A 19815-nucleotide genomic window follows, 5' to 3' on the forward strand; every position below is an offset into this window, starting at 1 on the left:
AATAGAAAATGTTAATATTAGTCGTTTAGTTAGCTCTTGCAAATAGTTATTTTTCCTAATCAACAAAACAAACATTAAATATTGAGACAATCAAACATGGATTATACATGCAATTTAAGAATAGATTAATATAAATTGTAACACAGAAGTCTTTCGGATTAACGACCCAATAGGTCGCTTTTACTAAGTAAATGAAAAGCGAACGCACCGAAGATAAAGAAAATACACGGTCGATAAGTCTGCGTGAACACTACAATTATGGAGGTTTATTTTCACGATTCAATACATAGTCTTGCTCCCATTGAGATCGTACCATGCATTAGGAGGTATACTTTGATCGGTGGCTTCTTATTAAACTTCACGCAAAGCAAAGTTCTATCGATAAAATCCAAACAAACCAAACAAAGGTTTGCGTATGTATGCTTGAAACTCGTTACATTATCGAAACAAATTCAATGAGCTGTACATATCCAATGGTGTCGTAAAAATAAAGATCGATTCAGCACCAATTAGACTAAAACAAACAAACATGCAGTGCACAAAGTAACTATTTGCCCAGAAAGAGTACAACGGAAGGATAAAATAGAACCCAAACTAGTTACTGGCCAAAACATTTCTCTCACAGAAGAACAGTAGATCAACACAAATTTACCTCCTAACATCATGCTTTTGCTTACAACACCGTTTTGGTTTCCCAAATGTTTCACTACTTTTCACAATACACGCACATTTAGAATAAATGTAAATGCTGCTTTTCATCGTTCTATATAGCTACAACTCGCATGATTCGCCTAACCCGTATACCGGACTAACGGAAAACTTTTGCATACTGCGCTGGTATACAAACCAGGATTCCCATTTTGCTTTGCGAAGAAGAGTGGTATGAGTATTGGTTTTTGCAATACAGGGTGTGGCTGGCTTAAGTAGTCGTATCGTTTTGTTTTGTACTGGAGTTTATAGATACCGGATAATTTCAAGTGCGCTTTTTGCACACACACACACAAACAAACCTTTGCCATTTAGCCAAACCATACATTTCCAATTAGCTTCGGTCTCTGACGCAACGGTCTAAATATTGGTCTTTTTGTTTAACAATTTAACAACAACTTTTCCAACCTGTTCGCCCTCTTCCAGCAGTCTGGGTTATACTGTTTGTTTTTTTTTAATCTTTAGGAAAATATTCCATACATCTCTAATATTTCTTATGGAAATGATATTCTATCTGTTCGACGGATTATCCGCTGTATTAGTTACAATTGTTGTTTCTGGTTTAATAAGCTAACACAGCTGAAATCATTACTGACGCGCGTGTCGGAAATCTTTCTCGTACAAAATTAGATGCTTACAAAACACATACTTTTACAACAGCGTCAACAAGTTTATGTCCCAGCTCTGGTACATAGTTTTTGTTCTGTTTTGCCGGAATGATTGATTTCCCTGGCGTCCGGTATTCTTGTTTTAACATTATTGTTTCTGCATTGCTTTATGTTGTGTTCTTACAAAAAATAGTTATTATCAGTATTTCTCTTCCATCGTGCACTCGTGCTCGTGCCAGGCTTCGCCCCGATAACACGTGTCAGTGCGCTTCGCCAATATGGAGAAAGATATCAGCTCCTACGTTGCTAATACAATCAGGCAGTTCCTTCCCGTTTAGGGAAATTCGATTTTGTTTTGTTCTTTCTTTTTTGGTAATGTGTCATATTGTATTCCTTGTATTTGCGAGTTTGTCTTAGATGGATAGTACTCTTTATCACGAAACAAAGCTTTGAAAAATAGAATCAAACAAGCTTACTCGGTGTAATCTAAGAATCATTATATTCGTAAACCTAATTCGAGTCCCAGTGTGGCTAGATTTTGCATTTCCGCAAACTAATCTCATCGGTTCTTCAGTTCGCACAACAGTCGACCGAGCTACGCGTGGCTTAGGACTTTGCACAATCTATCTTCCAAAAAGCCTTCACTACACACACACACACACACTAACCGAGATCAGATTATGTATCCCATTCTTTAGGCAGTTCGATATGCGTTCACAATTCTACTCTCAATACTAATACTCTCCACCGATTCATCACTCCAGCCGCGATTTAACTAGCAACGGTTGGTTCCTGGAACCAACGTTTCGATTCGTTTCAGTAGTGTCGTATTTATCTACCCGAAAGGACAAAAGATAACAACGAGCGGCACCAAATTGCACCGGAGCCCGTTCTTTCGAATTCTATTCTACCATTTCGTTTGATTGATAGTGACGCCCATGGCACTAGCGGCCAGCTGGGCTGAGATGAGAAGTGCATTGCGTTAACTACCGCTACGTTCTACGCAGATTTCGCACTAGCTTGCTACCTCTTGCTCATATTATATGTCGATTTCATCTACTTCTTAAAGATATCATTGCTTGTTTTCATCGATTACAGTGCAAAGTCTTTGCAGACACGCCGCACAGGGATGCTTACGTTCGCTTTTGCATGTTTCTTCATTGCTACCTTCTTTCCCTTCCCATAACCATTGGAATCGAAATCTTTTCGAACACACAAGAGACAAACACATAAGGAGATCAGTACTTCTGCGTCCTCCGAGACACAAACACAAACACACACACATACACAAACACAAGAATGCAAGGATAGGCCCTTCATCATTAAATAGGTGAAAAACATGACAAATCAACGTACAAACGATTGAGGAAAAATATTGCACCCCGTCTTCCCTAACACCATTATGAATCGCGTACTGAGTAGTGAATTACTTTACCGAGCGTTGTAGTTCTTCACCTTATCCGGAACGGCTGCCTTCTCTACCGGCACAAGCTTGTACAGCTCCTCGAGCGAAGTCACGTACACGAGTTTTCGCCAGAATTTAGAACTAAAATTTGAAAGACAACCTGTGTTAACTGCATCTACGGAGACAACGCTGACCGCCAACTCACCTTATGAACGGCCGCGCCATCCAGACGACGCTCTTTAGCCAAAACGTCGGATGCACCATGTAAAGATTGCGCAAGCTTTTTCTCAGTCTACGATCCAGCAACTGATAACATCTAGCGGGAAGAGAGAGCGAAAGGAAAACATGTTAGTCTTTAATATCTCTTTTAAAGCGTAATTCTTGTTTGCTTACTTTTTCAACCACGGAAAGGGAGGAACGTTGCCACGGCTCGAGCCACCGTGCAGATACACCAGCACGTAGTCCTCGGTGACCAGCTGCTCGAGCGTTTTCACCACGTACAGGAACAAGTTGTTCATCACGTAGTGGTAATCCGCCCGCGATCGATCCGGCAGATGGCACGCACTGAACACCACGATCGCGTTGTGGCCACCGGACTGCAGGTAGCCACCGTGCGACAGCACACACTTGTACGGTTCGATCACCTTCATATCGATCTCGCGCGTTTTTCCATCCGGCAGCGTGATCTTCTGCCAGTTCCGTATGTCGCGTGCTTCCTCGCGGGCCGAATACTGGGGCAGGGTGGAAGACCGGCCCAGCACGGCATCGTGGCCCGCGTCCGTCGACGATCCCGTCGCTTTCGGTGTGCCCGGCAGGTCGAGGAAATCCTCATCGATATCGACGTTGAAGCCATTGTCATCCAAAATCGAGGACGAGGGGCTCAGCGACACCAGGTTCTGCTGCAGCTCGTCCACGCTCTGGTTCGACAGCGTGTCCTCCATCGAGCTGACGTCGTCCACGAGCAGATCGCTCGGCAGTGGAACTTTGCGGCGCTGGTGCAACCGGGGCGAGATCGATTTTGAATGATGCTTCTGCTTCCGCTGCTGCCCACCGCCGGTCGGCGACGGTCCATCGGACTGGGGCGGCGAAGCGTGCAGGGCCACCGACTGAAAGGTCGGCGTGACGGAAGCATGAAACAGCGACACATCTTCCTCATCGAACGGTTCGCCCCCTTCCGAGTCGGTGCTGAAGAAATCCGATCCCATGTCCTCCGTAGCTAGTTGACGCGGCACGGCAGGCAATCCACCTCCACCTCCACCACCACCACTTTCGTCATCCCTGTGGATGACGTTGTTTATAACGTCAAGCGTCGAGGTGGCGGCCGGTACCGTCGTTCTGCCTTTCGAGCTGTCCGCTGCCGGCTGCCTCTTAGCTGGCGAACTTTTACCACGTCTGGCTGGCGTCACCATGGCTACGTGAGAACGCTTCTCGTCGGCTGCTATCGATCCGTTCGCCGCGCGCGTTTCCGTGCGCGCTCCCCGATTGGCGTACGGGCTGGCCAGCCGCAGTGGCTGCTCGCTCGCCGGCACGACGTCCGGGTAGTGGTAGTAGTTGCGCACGGGTGTCACCTCGCGGCAGCCGGCCGGCTGCTGAGGCGTTTCGGCCAGAAACTCCGACACGTCCGATTCGCTGCCCGTCGGTGACATCATCAGCGGATGGCTGCTGACGGGCGTGAGACCGGCCGTGATGGTCGTCGTGAGCCGCGGGGATACGACCGCCGGCGCACTGTTTATCGTCAGCTTGTGTATCGCTATCGATTCCGTCGTGGCGCCAGTCGTTGCGCTCGTAGCATCGTGCGAACGTTCTACGCCGTTGCCTAGTGCCGTATCGGAGGGACAGTGGGACAGCAGCGGTTGCTGCCCCACCGACACACCGTCCGAGTCGTGCACTGGCGAGTAGTCCGGCGACCCTTCCACCGGCAGTGGAGGCGACGAGCCGTGCGAGGTCGTGTTCTCCGATATGTCCATCCTATTGTCCGACAGTGGACTATCTTCCAAGCTTTCACTGGTAAATGGGAAACGCGTGGAAGAGAAAAAGAGAGAGAGAGAAAAGGGAGAACGGTTTAGAATGGGGAAGGTCAGGAATGTTGTGCCGTTACGTGATGGAATTGCAATGAAAGGCAGTACGGGAATGTTTAAAATTCCAATTGGAATTCCAATTGCTCTCTCCAGAATTGCAATATGTGTGAACACTTCCAATACGAAATTTAATTGGGCACAGAAGTGTTTTGTCTTCCAAAGTATCGTGCGGCAATATTCATTCTAAGCACCAAAAACCATCGACACAACTTCTACATATTCATGTCGATAATTTGTGACGCGATTATGTTCCCTCTTTCCACACTTTTTGATTTCCCAACGTAGGGCGGAAAATCGAACACTAACATCAGAGCCACAGCAGCGCTTCTGGTCAGGGAAAAAATGAACCTAATTTGTTTTTTCAACACCTCACCTCCAGCGAGTGGACTCACCTCATCGACACAGTCCGTCCGTGTCCTCCTACGTATCAATAAGAGAAGAATTTGCGTACGGCAATAAGAAAGGACGATCCGGGGGTGCTACCGTCACAACCCACGGGGACAATAACAAGTAACACTCAAAGGATCAGCCCACACATACGCACGTACGCACTCACACAGACGTCACACTACACGATGCCCACACACGCACACACCGTCGTCTCTCGTGACACCCAGCGAGAAATGGTCTCTTGTGGCTGGCTGGCTGGCTGGCTGGTGTCCTTCTGGCTCAATTGCGCGTACACTGAGGCGTACGCGGTATAGATTTTCGAATCTTTTCCACTTTCTTCAAGTTGGAGCGAGTTGTACTGCAGTCACCGCTTAATCAGCACCACCGATGGAAAGCCCTGAAAATGCACCGTTTTCCAGCACCGTCAACACCACCACCACAACAACACTGTGGTGCGTTGCTGCTAGCGCACAGCGATGAATCATTATTGACCTGTCGCACTACACGCTGCTTACGCTGCCGTCGCCGACATCGATTGGCCCCGAAAGCTTACTCACGGCCGTCTCTCTTTGTGCGGACAACTGATTCTTAATTGATTACACATCGCGCTGCTGCACGGCGTAACATGCGAGGGAATGCGGGACGAACGGAGTGCACTTGCATCTTTGATTGTGTGTGGGGAGGACTTTTGTTCTGTTGAGGAATTTCTTTTCCTATTCTTCGCTGCTTCTCCCTCGACCTGTCAAAACGGAAGCAAAACAAAGTGCGCTTCGCGCTGGCAGTGTTGCCAGAACGGGCAACGGTTTTGGGGAACGATTTTTTAAATTTTGTTTTTCTGTTTCGGATTTTGTCATAGCTCTTATCAATTGGAGTTTTCTAATTGTTAAGGTTTGAAGCGGATATTTCAGTTGGTTTAAAAGGATTAAGTAGGTTTAAGTGAATGTTATAATAAAACTGGAACTAGCTGTTTTTTTTAAGTTCAGTCTTAAGACTCAATAGCAGGTTGTTCGGTGTTAAATTTATGACATGGTCATCGCTCCATCAAACATCGGCTATTCTCCTATTTTGTTGGATATTTTAAACAATCAAAAAGATCATAATTTCCTAAATTCATAAAAAAGCAATTCCATTCTATAGCTTTGCTATTTATTATTTGTTTATTAAGAAAATACATCCCTTAACAGAAAATATCAACCAGCATTAATGGAATCTCAATTGAATTCATTTCATGAAAATCAATCCAAACAAAAACAAAAAAAAATAGTACAACTAACCTCACAATCCGACTATTCCTTTGGACATATTCAATGGCTATGCAATTAGTTCTATTCAAAGAAATCAATCACCTTGTCTAAAAGACACTCTTCTCCTCATTGTTGGAAAACCATAATCAACTCGGCCGCTGCTAATCTCCAATCGATAAGGCTCCACACGCATCTGTACACGTATTGAATTCATCATCGGTAATGAACTCTCTACCTAACCTAACCGAACCGGTCCGGTGTTCGGGCAGCCACGGCAGCCTTCTCCTACACTCATCTATAATCGGAACTGTGAAGTCCTGCGTGAACGCTGTAATTGTGCAGGTAGTAACTATCCGCCTGGTTGAACGATATGCTACACAAATCACAGAAAAAGGGCATCTTCGCACACTGGTTGCTAGAATCGACGACCGACAGGCAGGGCCAAGCGTATCCGGCGCTCGCACCGGCTACTTCCGGCGCAGCGTACGCCGCCCGCGGTATTGACGTCACTACCGGCAACGATTCGTCGATCAGCCGATGATTCAGCTCCATGTGCTCCTGGAGACATTCGTTCGTGGGGAAAAATTTTTCACACTCCACACAGTAGTAACTAAAATCAGGCACCATGGTAGCGGCGTTCGTTGGCGTTGGCGGTTCCGGGGAACAAAACGACAAGTTCGCTTCCAACGGTGACATCATACCAGGGGTGGCACTACACCAGCAAACATCACCGTGCGTCATTCGGCTCTCGCTCGCCCTCACCGGCTTATGGCAATCTTTGCAGCGTTCGCTCTCCACCCGAGCGGTGCTGCTGGAGCGTCTGGTAACATGATCGACGATCGGGACTGGCTGTTGTAGCTTTTGCTGATTCAGCAACGGCAGCTCGTCATAGTTGATCCAGTCGCGAGCCGTCACTTCTGCGCTGTGTTCGTCCGCCAACGAAGGGTGCCCGCCGTCGGCAAGCGCAGCACTATTGTCCAGCAGCATGGACAGCTCGTTCGCGATCGAAGGCAGACTTTCGGAGAACTCTTCGCCGTTGCTTCGCACAACCGGTACGTCCTCTGCAACCTCTGGTTCGTCGACGTAGCGGATGTAGAAAATGCAACCATCTTTCACTACCACCTGCTCGGACGGGTCGTGTGGAAGGGGCTGCTGTATGGGGGCAGGTTGTCCCACCGATGGCGAAATGGAAGCTGCCAGTGGTGGTGGTGGTGTGAAGTAGCTTCCTGCCGGCTGTTCATTGGACGTTAATAAACTCAACAAACTCCCGTCCGCCGGCGGATAGGCACGAAACGTTGTCGCGCCGTTGTAGCACATGGTTTCGGGCGTCCCCGGTGCGGAAGGGACAGTCGTATCCGGCACCCGGTTGCATGACGTTGGTTCGTTTGGTCGCATCGGCCGATGGTGCTGCTGTCTTTCGTACGGTACACTGTCCGACCGGTCGTACGGAGATCGCCCATAAAACGGACTCATCCTGCAGTTCGAATGCATGTTCCCGCGCTAAACAAAACGCATCTTAATCCGGAACCTTTCGATCGGCACTGCCAAAAGAAACAAACCAAGTTGTTAATCGTACAGCTGAGCAACAAATACGTTTCGTGCAACATTTCCGCATTCACAGTTCGGGACCATTTCGCGGATAAAAAGGACTTACCTCAGCAGTTCTGCGACTTGTGCGACTTCTGTCCAGCACCCATGCCCTCCTACGTTTGCTTTGTGTTTTTGCACTTGAAAAGCGAATCCACAGAAAAACAACACCAGTGCTGCCTGACAGGGTAGCCGCGCGGCACCGTGGCTTAGTGTATGTTTACACGTAGCATCACATTCCGGGGAAAAACGCGGGAAGTGCCTGAATGTGCCAAAAATACAGGTTTTTAATGATTATAATTGATTATACATGGCTAAATATATATTTTGCACAGCATTATAAGTGGCTTTGAATTGAAATTCAGCTTTCTTTTCATTCTACAACTGTCACTTTCTGTCGCTAATTATCCGTCACTGTAGTGTACAAAATATGACACAGAAGTAATCACACACGTTTGTGGTGCCGTACTGTGTGGTGCTGTGGACAGGAGACAAAACAATAAACCCTTTCTCTCTCTCTCTCTCTCTCTCTCTCTCTCTCTCTCTTCTCTCTCTCTCTCTCTCTCTCTCTCTTTCTCTCTCTCTCTCTCTCTCTCTCTATCTCCCTCTCTCTTTCTCTTTATCTCTCATTTGCTCACCGCTGTGTGGTACGGAGCTTGCACGCGAGAAGAACGAAGATCTCGAAACTGCGCAAGTGTGCAACACGCTGTCCCTTCGCGGATACGCAGAGCGAAAAACACACAGAAAAAAATACACACAGATGTCTGTCCCAATAGTACAGATTCGCGTTTCGTCGGTTTCGGTCCGGTGTTGTGCAGGGTCGTAAAGACGTTCCGTTCGAAGTGTTTGTACGCCGCAAAGGATAGAAGCAGCAAAAAAAACAAACAAAAATGCAATTCTGTAACTAAAATACGTTGCACAAGCAGTGTGCAGTTTGCCGTAGCGAAAAAAAAAAAAACATACCGGGTAAGGGTTGCGCTTTGATTTCAGCGAGATTGAAGCACATTGATAGACGACGCCTTTTTTGGCCATCCGAGCGAGAGAGAGAGAGATTGAGAGGTCCCCCCCACTAGTGTGTTTTGCGGTGAAAAAATCAATATCCTTGAAGGGATGACGAACCGAGGGTTGCAACAGAGACGCCCTTAAATACGCAGTAGCCTTTGCCAGAGGGGGGCGATCGTCTGACATTTTAGTGCATTGAATTTCTCAAGTGCCAGAGTCCGGCTGTGTTTCGGTGTATCGTAAGTAAATTGTTAAAAAAACACGGATTGTGATGGGCTCCAACCGATAATGATACCCAGACGCACCACCCCAAATTGGAAGATGGGCCATTTTCAGTCCCAGCAAGACACGCGTGGTGGGGTGAAAGAGACTGTGGTGCACCGGCCAGGAAGGGACTGCTGTCGTGATGTGAACTCTGTCGGCAACTTGTCTCTCTGTCTTTCGCGATGTCTTGCTCTCTCTCTCTCTCCACCATCTGTAGTTGGCGATGTCGTTTCGCGTTTTCATCCGCGAAGCAAGCACCAAACCGCGAGCATGTGTGTGTAAGTGTGTGTGTGTAGGGGCGCGCGCGCGCGTTTGCCGCTCACGGTCAATGAAACGGGCGGATAATGTTTTGATGGTTTTGCTGTTTGTCCCGATTGTGTACCGTGAAATATAGATTTTTCTAAAGTTTGCCGAAAAAAAACAAGCAAAAAACCCACACATACGCCCATAGTGTCCCACTCACGTGAGTAGTGTTGCGCTTTCCTTCAAGGGCCTGTCCCTCTGTTTGTGTTGCCGACAAGAACCAGTAAACTATTTAACGCACAATGATTTGTGACGAAAAAAAAACAACCAGCATGGAGCACCAAACACGATAACAAGTGTGATTTGTGTTTATGTGTTTGTGCCCCTCGAACACCTCGTGATTAAATGTGCGCCCTCCCTCCCCAACTACGCGACAGTGGTACGCGGATTTGGTTGCGGATAAGGGCTGGCGCACCAAAACATGATAAGGATGCATAGTGAGAATGTTTTCCAGTGTGTACAACTACCCATCCAAAACGAGCGTAAACGATCTTGCAAAGCTTCTAAAACCCCCAGTACGATACAGAACCATAGAAACCACATTCCGGCGACATTCCTCCATCGATGACGCCATCGAGAACGGTTGTCCTAATCGTGTGCCGCCGACGCCGACGATGAGAAATTATAAACAAACACGAGAAAACGCCCCCTCTCGGTCTGGTGCAAACCAAGCCTGGAATTGTGACCGGGTTGGAATTTGAACTGTTGCATTTAAACCATGCTCAACCATCCATCTTCCAGTGTTGTTTCTAACATTTTTTTTTTATTTTAATTGTCTAAATCGATAAGTATGTTTGCCTTTCTTTTCCAGACAACTGACCCAAACACCCCGAACATGACCTATTACACTGGCGGTAAACATTGTGAACCCACCTAAAGCAAACAACGAAATAGAATGTTGCCCCACGGCAGCAGTAAGAGCGATTAAAGGGCGCTCGTGCAAGTGCGTGGAGCTGTGAACATCTCACAGAGGAAATCAATTCTAGTCCTCGTCATATTGCAAATCCAGTATTTGAAGTTGGTGTTTCCGATCTAGTGAACAGCAGTAGCCAGCGTTGGCAAACAAAAAGAATGCATCGTCAGCGCCATCTGAGTGTCAAACACTCAAATAGCAGCTCCAAAGCTGCAAGAAGCTGCAAAGCAGCTTTCAAGATGCAAAGACACGTGATGTGTTTGGGATTGTTGGTGGTATTGGCATGTTCGATTCCCGGAGGGCAAGGTAAGTGCTGATTAACTATTGTATTCTTTTGCGTGGTACTAAACAAATCTCGAACAGACTAGGACTCGAATAGGTTGGCCATCATCTTGGATGACATTTGACGGCAGAAAGCCCTGGAACAACAATTGTCAGAATTGTTACAATTGTCTTGTGATGACCAGAACGATTTATCATTTTTATCACTATTAAAATTTGAATCGAAAAGGTATCTTAGATGTCAAACTGCCTGTAACGAACTTTTGGTTACTTGCCAAATCGTTCCATATTACTTAACCTCGTTCGTAGGCAGTCCTTGGGTGTGCCCCAAGAACCTGAACCGTACGCTGATTCATTCAGTTCATTCTAAAGAACGAACGACCTACGTTCATCTGATCAATGTTCACCGGTTCTTTATACAGGGTTTCGAGTCATATAATGGAATAGTTCATCCGGGTAGTACAATCGTGCAAGCATTCTGTGGAGGTTTGCAATCATATAATGGAGTGTTGCTACCGGTGTAAAAAGTTTCGGTGTTAATACCGATGATGGTTTCAAAAAAACATTATTTTGAGTTGTTTTCGTATGGCATTCAGCATTCAGTACACATGACAAACTAAGTAAATCCTGGCATATTTAAACATGAAAAATAAATAAAATTAACGAAAATGTTTTGAGATATCTACAGCGGCACCTACAGTCTGACAACCGCTCCACAGTATGCTCGCAAAATTCCACAATTCGGTTGCAACAATCCATTATATGAATGCAAACCTCCACAGAATGCTTGATTGAACTATTCCATTATGTGACTCGAAAATCTGTAATGTACTGAGTTGTTGACGTGAACATGAACCGTAATACCAAGACGTTCATGAAAAGAATGTCCTACCCATCGTAGTAAAGATCATCCTGGTCTGCCAAATAATTTTCAAGATGTAATAATCTAATTATATTCTTCTTGCAAAATGAAACAATTTACCATATTTTCTTCAACTGAAAGGAACGATTGAATCGCGATTCACGTTCAGTTCATCTTAATGAAAAAGCTAGTATGTTCACGTTCAACAAAATGAACCGAATTGCCCGAGCCTAATCTAGGAAGCCTTTAAGCTCAATATTACCTTTCGAGATTCAAAATAAATAATATAGGAAAGAAAGGATAGAAACTATTGAAATTCAAAATATGAATTACGCTTTCCATCGCGTGTACCTCAACATGAATTGATAAATGCCTGTTTCATCGGGTGTTGTCCAAAACTGCTTCCTTTTTGTTCTTCCATTCAGCACGTCTGTCATGCCATGTCTGAAATTGAACCTTCCTCGTCCTTTGTGCGGAAAATATTGCTGAAAATCAATAAATAAATGTAGGATTCTGATACAAAGAACTGTAGGTCCATTATCCTAATTATAACTTTCCAACTGCGTCATAAAACGGTATAAAAAAGCCTTACGGGTAGTCTAAATCAAAAAGGAAGCAAACACCTTTTTTTTAGAGTTGATTCCACGTCAACTGGCAAAAGGTGCTGATCGATGGGGGTTTGGTTATTTCTGGCATGGTTGGAAGTGATAGTCCTCACGTGCTCTGGATTCATTTTTGTGTCGATATGAAGACTATTGGAACATAAAAATAGAAGTAAAAATAGCCATTTAAAATTCCAAAAATAAGTTCCAATCAATCCTATTTTGGCCTAATTTCCCAATATCCTTTAGTGAACATAACACAATTGATTTCATTGATCTTCGTTTCCTTCGACGATGCAATCGTAGCAAATCCACTGAAAAACCGCTGTCTACAGTTTGGGACGACGTCGACTACCAACACGCAGCAGCAGAACGGACAGGAGTTTGTCGACGATTACGACAGCTACGACGATCAGCCGGAACCATCGGATGAGCCCGTGTTCGAAAAGAACGTTGTAAGTAGACGATAAAGCTATCGAATGTCCGACATGAAGCGCTTACATGCTATCTCGATTACGTTTGCAGTCCACCGTCGCCACATGCTCCCGCACGGCACCGTTCTGCTACACGCTGTGGACGTTCGACATCGTGAAGAACGTAACGCGAGTGGTTGTGCAAGGTAAGAAAAGGCTACGAGTCTGTTTGGCAACTGATTTGAACCTTCTAACCGTTTGACCCTAATTGACACACTCCCCGCCCAAACAGGATGCTGGGGATCGAACGACGATCAGGAATCGTGCAGCAGCAACGAGTGCATCAGCACGACGGAAACACCCACCCGGCACTTCTTTTGCTGCTGCAGCGGCGATAATTGCAACGGCAACTTTAGCTACCTGCCGCCACCAACCGCCGCGGATGGGTTGAGCATGCGGGACGAGAACGAAAGCATTACGCCGTTCGCACCGTACACCTCGATCTGGAGCTCGCCGACGGTGTACATCTGCTTTGCGCTGGTCGCCATCATGACGCTCGGCATCGGTGGGTTCCTCAGCTGCCGCCAGCTACCGAAGAAGGGCACCGGTGAGCTGCTGGAGCACATGGAACCGTCCGGCCCGGGCTACAGCTCGAATCTCTACAACGTCGACAATCTGAAGCTTGTGTCGATGATCGGGCAGGGCAAGTGAGTGGTAGCTGTGTGGCAGGTTTGGAAAGTGGATTGAATTTTTTTTTGCTAAAAACTACTTCTTTTTCTATTGGTGCTCTGCACACACACACACACACACAAGGTACGGGACCGTTTGGAAGGGTATCGTAAACGAGAAGCCAGTGGCGGTGAAGATCTTTTCCGCCCAGCATCGGCAGTACTTCCTCAACGAGCGTGACATCTACACGGTGCCACTGATGGAATCTCCTTCCCTATTGGCATATTTCGGTAGGAGCTTTGCTTTCTCTTTGCCCCAATGCTTACTAATGCTTCTTCTTTCCCACCACTGCCACCACCACCATTAGGATCGGACGAGCGCCGCACGCTGGACGATCGTATCGAGTACATGCTGGTGCTGTCCCTGGCCCCGCTCGGCTGCCTGCAGGACTGGCTGACCGATAACAGTGTGCCGTTCAGCACCTTCTGCCGGATGGGCAAATCGATCGCCAACGGGTTGGCCCACCTGCACACCGAGATCCGGAAGGGAGAGCTGGTGAAGCCGTGCATCTGCCACCGGGACCTGAACTCGCGCAACATTCTCGTCAAATCGGACCTGTCCTGCTGCATTGGCGATCTGGGCTTTGCGCTGAAAACGTTCGGCGCGCGGTACGAGTACCGGGGCGAGATAACGCTCGCCGAGACGAAGAGCATCAACGAGGTCGGCACGGTGCGCTACATGGCGCCGGAGGTGCTGGAGGGCGCGGTGAACCTGCGCGACTGCGAGTCCGCCCTCAAGCAGATCGACGTGTACACGCTCGCGCTGGTGCTGTGGGAGCTGGCGAACCGGTGCGAAGATTTCTACCCCGAGGGCACCGCCGTGCCGGAGTACCGGGCACCGTACGAGGAGTACGTCGGCTCGAACCCGAACTTTGAGCAGATGCAAGTGCTGGTATCGCGCAACAAGGCGCGGCCCACCTTCCCGGCCCACTTCGGTACCGGGCTGGTGACGCAGATCGTGCGCGACACGTGCGAGGACTGCTGGGACCACGATGCGGAAGCTCGCCTGACGGCCATGTGCGTGCAGGAGCGGCTGCAGGAGGTGGCACAGATCAACCCGCGGGCCCGCACCATGCCGCCGAAGGGCTGCAGCCACGACGATGGCCCGGCGCTGGAGAAGGCCCAGCTGTATCAGCTGGAGAGCGACGGCACGGCCATCGCCGCGATGATGGGCCATCAGCGCTACAGTCCGGACGGCACGATCGCGTTCATGACACCGCCGAATCAGCAGATCATCCCGCAGGTACCGCCGGCCGGGTACCGGGAGGACACGACCGGCTCGTACAAGTACGGTAAGCTGTCGTCGTCGGGCGGTGCCAGCTCGACCACGCACAGTGGCGCACCGTCCCGCTCGCAGTCGGACGAGGACGAACAGCATACGGTCGGGCGAAAAGGACTCGCCCCACTAATACAGCGGGGGGAAGGCTCTTTCGAGGGAAAGGCAATGCCGCCAGGCAAAGGGCTGGGCGGGAGCGTGAAGGTAATGCTGCAGAAAACATTCCACAAGAGTCATCTCGCGGGCGTAACCGCACCGTCGCTAATGCGCCACGCGTACGATGTGCAACAGAACTGTGACGATACGGACGGTGATCGGTCCAACCTGGTCGTGGTGGTCGAAACCAGTGACACGTGCTCGCCGCACAATGCATTGCTCTCAGAGGAAGAGATCCTGATGAATCATCACAACAACCAGCAGCAGCAGCAGCAGCAGCAACATGAGCAACAGCAGCACGTTCAACAGTCTAGCGGTGTGGAACGTCCCACGAATCTGGACCTCGGTACGGGCAAGTACGAGAGCAACCTACTGCTGCACGAACCACATTCCGTCGGCAATGTTACCGCCACCGAAGGTGCCGTTAGTGCGCGCGGCCGAGCCAAAGCGCTTGCCGATGCAGATTTCACCAGACAGTCGTTCGCCATACTGAACGAGATGGCGGTGGACGACGACGGCGCTACCGTGGATGAACATCACGACCCGCAGAAGCTACGCATCGTCGTTTCCAAATCGGCCAATGCCATGCATCCGCCCAGAGGGTCGAGACACATCCGGCAGGGATCTGAAGCATCGTCGCCACCGCCCTTTCTGGACGATCGGTCTCTGAAGCGGCAGCGTTCGCTGGAAGTGTTTCAGGAAGTGTTTGGCCCGAAGGGTAGTATCGAGCGGCTGCGCAATCCTAGCCAGCGCGTCAAGACACCGGGCGATGTACCGCCCTCGGTGCGGAAGGTGCGTGCATCGAAGACGCTGTCGCTCTATGACGACCGGATGATGACGGCGACGGTGGCACCCGGGAGCGGAACTCGCTTAGCAAACTCCGTATAGCACGAGGAGGTGCTGCTGCTGGAGCTGTAAGCGATTCCGTAAGCGCGATTTGCGGCTTTTGGGAAGTTTTGGGGAGAACCTTTTGTCTCCACTCTGGTGCAACTAGTCCCACAGATTGCCCAATTAAAGTCATTAGGCTTATTTTACTCACTAGTCGATTGATCAGACCCCCTTCAGCCTATTGGAGCCGATATGATTCTGTCTTTGGTGGGTCCCAGGGCTCAAAATAGCTTTTTTTCATTGAGCCGAAATGCCGTTGGCCACGTTAAAGTGTGTCATGAAGATAGAGGGCGTATCTTTCAAAAAGACAAGCTCTGGTGGCCTTTCTCTTATTTATTACCTGCCTGCCATCAGTTTGCTTCCAGCGGATGCCTTTTATATGAACTAATTTATCTCACTGTGCACTCAGCGGCTCTTCAGCAAAACTCGACGGCCAATGGCCTTCCAAGGTCCCAGATTTCTTGCGAATCGTTTAACTGGAAACGTTTTAGTGGAAAAAATGTGCTTATCAAGAGGACATGATAGGAAAAGCTCAATATCTCAATATTGGAATTATTAAAACGATGCAGAACATGTCTAATTAGTCATGCTTGGATTGGACCTGAATAAATTCCTTTCAGTAGCCTAATCCTTTATGGCCAGAAGATTTATCTGCAGAAGATTCTAATGCAAAGAAGCATTTTCATTATTTCCTATCATAAATAATGAAGCTATAGAACTTTAAAAGTATTTGATATGCTCCAAATGATACTCTTTGATATGCGCAATGCCTTGGAGAAAGGATTGCAAAGACCATCCTAGACCTGTTCAGGTGGGTGCTCCAATAAAGAATGCCGGGAAGCTGTTGCACACTCTAAGCAGCAATACTGCGCCCCTAACTGTAATGGACTGATGTGTAATGCCACAGCACATTACACACAACAAGGTGTGAGGTTTTCGTTCCACACCAACACGACAGTGGTAGAAGTAATAAAACAAACACCCGTAAAACAAGGGTAATTCTTACTCACTTTATCGAAGTTTGGATCTCTTCGATCCTTCATTAAAGGACATTACGTAGAGAATGTAGTCAAAAGTCCGAGTAGAGAGAGAGAGAGAGTAAGAGAGCTAACCAAAGGGCTGACAAAAGACGAGGTCTGGTATGCCAGCTAAAAGCAAAACAAAACCTCGGCAAATAGAAGTAGGTGTACTAAGTAAGTGTCTCCAATTACGATGCATGGGTTTCATGTGACCTGGTGTCGATGCTATATTGCCATTGCACGTGCTACCACCCACTGCACAACTACGAGTTGTTTCAACTTTGAGTGTTTTTTTAGTACTTTCCGTTGAAACTAGTGATAACGATATTATATATATATGAACTACGCATGAATGATGAACAGTATTCCCTGCGCAAAGGAGGGGTGGCATTAACAGACAGGGCACTATATTCGTTCAATACCACAACCACACCAAAACGATAATGAAAAATCAACAGAATTACACAAAATACAGACCGTGGTCATACAACACTTGAGAATAAAACGGTTAGCAAAAACAAACAAGTATTACTAGTAATGCATAACACAACCTAGACCAAATGGTGTTACCGTACCCTTTCCGTTCCGTTTGCACAAAATGAAGCGAATCCGAAATTACTGTTATTATGTTTTACGTACCCGTTACAGTTTTATTCACTTTTGTCTCTTGTTTGGAATGTTGGAGTGATAGAGAGCTGTCCTTACGGGTCAAGCTAAATCAATTTAAGCCACTACAGCCAATTCAATCCATACGGTGCTGCTGTGCATCGTTTGGGAAAAGCTCCTCTTCCTTGATTTCTATTATTTCTACACTGTTTTCGCCTTTCTGGACATGCTTTTGGCCACGTTGCTGCGTGCTAGTTTGCTTGGAAGATTTCATCTACAATGAAACGACGCAAGATGGATGATTTTTAATTTACCGTTTTCAACTCTCGCAACACAGTCCGCTAACCTTATTTTTCTTCCGCTGATAACTCTGCTTAGACAATTGTGCCGCTCGCATGGCCCTTTCCTGTCCCAGCAGTAGGTTCGTCTTCGGTTTCACCCTAGCGTTCACCTTGATGCCGTGGCTCATCATGTGCTTGTTGTACAGCATGTGGTACTTAAAATCGCGTCCACAGCAAACATAATCCTCCTGGTACGTGATGCACGTGTGCCGGTCGAAGCTTTCCTGTGTGAGGCAAACGATCAGACACGTGCCACATTCCAGCTTTTTCGGATGCTCGTGATGATGGCGGTGCTCCTGCAGTGCTTCACTAGTGTCGAACGATCGGACACAAATGTCGCACACGAAGTATGTTTGTATCTGCAATGAAAATGGAACATTAATTCAAACTGCAATTGAAATTCAAACGCGTCCCGCGTTCCCATACCCCATGAAAGCTCTCCACGTGCAGGCGCCACTTGTCCCGCCGGGTGTACGACGCATCGCAGTGCTCACACTGGAACCGGGCGTCCTCGGTGTGGACCGCTTTCACGTGTCGATTCAAATGGTGCTGCGTCTTGAACGGTCGTCCACACACCGCACAGCCAAATTTGCGCACCAGGGTGTGCGATTCCAGGTGCTGCTTCAGCAGCTTCTTGCTCGTAAACACGGCCCCGCACTGCACGCACTCGGCCCGATCCTCGCTGATGTGAATGGCGGCCAGATGGTTGGTCAGCTCGGTGCGCGTGTGAAACGACGCCGAACAGTACTGGCACTCATAGCGCGTGATGCCGACGTGGCGCTCCATGTGCACCTCTAGCGAGACGCGGTGCTTCAGCTCGTTGCCGCAAATTTCGCACCTGTACCGGCTGTGCGGGTTGCTGGCCTTGTGCTGCTCTAGCTCGTCCACCGTACCAAACAACTGCAAGCAGAACGGATTGTTGCACACGTACCCGACCTTTCCTTCGTTCAGCTGGTGCTTTTTCGTGTGCATAGTGAACGCAACGGTGTGGTACGATTTGTAAGGGCATTTTTCGCACTGATACCGTTCCCGATCGAGATTGCTTTTCTCCTTCTCGCCCTCGCTATCATCCGTCCCGGTTGCATCCTTTTCCGCATCCACCTCGAGCTCTATTTTCAATCGACTGCGTTTGCTTGTTTGGATAACTTTCCGTTTCTTCTTTTCAATTTGCTTTGCCGGAATCGACTCTTCTTCTACTTCGTCTTCCACTATCGAGTTATCATCCGGAGTGACCTCTTCTTCGGATGGATCATCCAATGGCACCAGCTGTTCCAATATCACAGGCTCGTCCACCATGGCCGATTCCTCGAACGGGACCAGCTCTTCCAAATGCACCGACTCTGCTAGTGCTATCTGGTCTTCCAAGCTGTCCACCTGCTCGTTGCTATCACCATCATCTTGTTTCATGGAAGCAATCATGTACTGATCGTACTCCTGCAAGAGATCCTCCACGCCAGCCTCCGTCGCGTTGCACAGGTCGAGATCGCGAAACAATAGTTCAAGCTGTTCCGTTCGGCTCTCGAATAGCTCCCTGAGCGGCAATTCATCGCCCAGCTTCACACGCACCAGTGCGACAAGGAACTCGTGCAGATGATGCATCTTTCGGCGATATTTGCTGAAAAATTCCATCACCTCCAAACAGGCTATGCACACGGAGCCAGGCAGGTAGGGCAGGACATTCGCGGGCAGTCGAAACGTGATGTCCTGCAGGAACGTTCCGATCGTTCCGTCCAGCAGTGGACGATGCGTGTCCAGCGTCTCCATTTGATCCGGGTGTACCGACTGCAAACAGGCGCGGCAAACGTTCGGAAACGTTAGTAAATTAAAAACGGTCATTTTAGCGACACCAGCATGTGGGGAAATTTAAAAATTAAATCACAAAATAGTTTCACACAACATAAACACTGCGGCCGGTTGTTCACCCTGTGTGGAAAGTTTTGTTGTTTTCGTTGGACGCCGCTCTCGGTCGTTGCGTTTACACTGCCGACGCTGTGTACTTAACCAGTATCGATGTCTTTTCTTGTTTTCTTGTGCTTTGCACGCCTTTTTGCAATGCAGAAAAAACATTTTCCTCTCGCTCTTTTGATGGCTTGCTGTATTGCATTACTAATTATAGCTACACAAGCACAAAACACTTGCC

At 48.1% G+C, this 19815-nt stretch overlaps 3 protein-coding genes across 5 annotated transcripts; 1 reads left to right on the top strand and 2 right to left on the bottom strand.

Annotated features, from left to right (window-relative positions):
- Positions 1–234: 234 nt before the first annotated feature.
- LOC120899943 (protein prune homolog 2) lies at positions 235–5943 on the bottom strand. Its single transcript, XM_040306372.1, has 4 exons — positions 5192–5943; positions 3115–4725; positions 2927–3037; positions 235–2862 (listed from the first exon to the last, which is right to left on the bottom strand). The coding sequence occupies exons 1-4, from the start codon at positions 5194–5196 to the stop codon at positions 2748–2750; spliced, it is 1842 nt and encodes a 613-aa protein (XP_040162306.1). The 5' UTR covers positions 5197–5943; the 3' UTR covers positions 235–2747.
- Positions 5944–7793: 1850 nt separating this feature from the next.
- On the bottom strand, positions 7794–19680 carry LOC120899884 (zinc finger protein 2-like). The gene is made up of 5 exons (XM_040306243.1): positions 18102–19680; positions 17681–18034; positions 17368–17608; positions 8088–8282; positions 7794–7974 (listed from the first exon to the last, which is right to left on the bottom strand). The coding sequence occupies exons 1-3, from the start codon at positions 19509–19511 to the stop codon at positions 17471–17473; spliced, it is 1902 nt and encodes a 633-aa protein (XP_040162177.1). The 5' UTR covers positions 19512–19680; the 3' UTR covers positions 7794–7974; positions 8088–8282; positions 17368–17470.
- LOC120899737 lies at positions 8667–17282 on the top strand. Of its 3 annotated transcripts, none has more exons than XM_040305950.1 (7): positions 8667–8986; positions 10401–10808; positions 12555–12703; positions 12774–12867; positions 12954–13368; positions 13475–13620; positions 13698–17282. In XM_040305950.1, exons 2-7 carry the CDS (start codon positions 10661–10663, stop codon positions 15707–15709), a joined length of 2964 nt encoding a protein of 987 aa, XP_040161884.1. In that variant the 5' UTR covers positions 8667–8986; positions 10401–10660; the 3' UTR covers positions 15710–17282. The 3 variants fall into 3 exon arrangements, with proteins under 3 accessions (XP_040161884.1, XP_040161963.1, XP_040162053.1); XM_040306029.1 differs by lacking the exon at positions 8667–8986 and adding an exon at positions 9057–9261; XM_040306119.1 differs by lacking the exon at positions 8667–8986 and adding an exon at positions 9310–9749.
- Positions 19681–19815: the final 135 nt, after the last annotated feature.

This window comes from Anopheles arabiensis, chromosome 2 (genome assembly GCF_016920715.1).
Source record: "Anopheles arabiensis isolate DONGOLA chromosome 2, AaraD3, whole genome shotgun sequence".
NCBI lineage: Eukaryota > Metazoa > Arthropoda > Insecta > Diptera > Culicidae > Anopheles > Anopheles arabiensis.

What these genes read in the sequence shown, in the direction of transcription:
- LOC120899884 (XM_040306243.1), bottom strand. Translation starts at nt 19,511, where the DNA reads ATGACCGTTTTTAATTTACTAACGTTTCCGAACGTTTGCCGCGCCTGT. An exon ending in ACGTGGAGAGCTTTCATGGG is followed by an intron (nt 18,035 to 18,101) that starts GTATGGGAACGC and finishes TTTTCATTGCAG; the next exon opens with ATACAAACATACTTCGTGTG. An exon ending in ATCAGCGGAAGAAAAATAAG is followed by an intron (nt 17,609 to 17,680) that starts GTTAGCGGACTG and finishes GTTTCATTGTAG; the next exon opens with ATGAAATCTTCCAAGCAAAC.
- LOC120899737 (XM_040305950.1), top strand. Translation starts at nt 10,661, where the DNA reads ATGCATCGTCAGCGCCATCTGAGTGTCAAACACTCAAATAGCAGCTCC. An exon ending in CCGTGTTCGAAAAGAACGTT is followed by an intron (nt 12,704 to 12,773) that starts GTAAGTAGACGA and finishes TTACGTTTGCAG; the next exon opens with TCCACCGTCGCCACATGCTC. An exon ending in AACGCGAGTGGTTGTGCAAG is followed by an intron (nt 12,868 to 12,953) that starts GTAAGAAAAGGC and finishes CCGCCCAAACAG; the next exon opens with GATGCTGGGGATCGAACGAC.
- LOC120899943 (XM_040306372.1), bottom strand. An exon ending in CCCTTTCCGTGGTTGAAAAA is followed by an intron (nt 3,038 to 3,114) that starts GTAAGCAAACAA and finishes TCTTCCCGCTAG; the next exon opens with ATGTTATCAGTTGCTGGATC. An exon ending in ATGGCGCGGCCGTTCATAAG is followed by an intron (nt 2,863 to 2,926) that starts GTGAGTTGGCGG and finishes TTCAAATTTTAG; the next exon opens with TTCTAAATTCTGGCGAAAAC.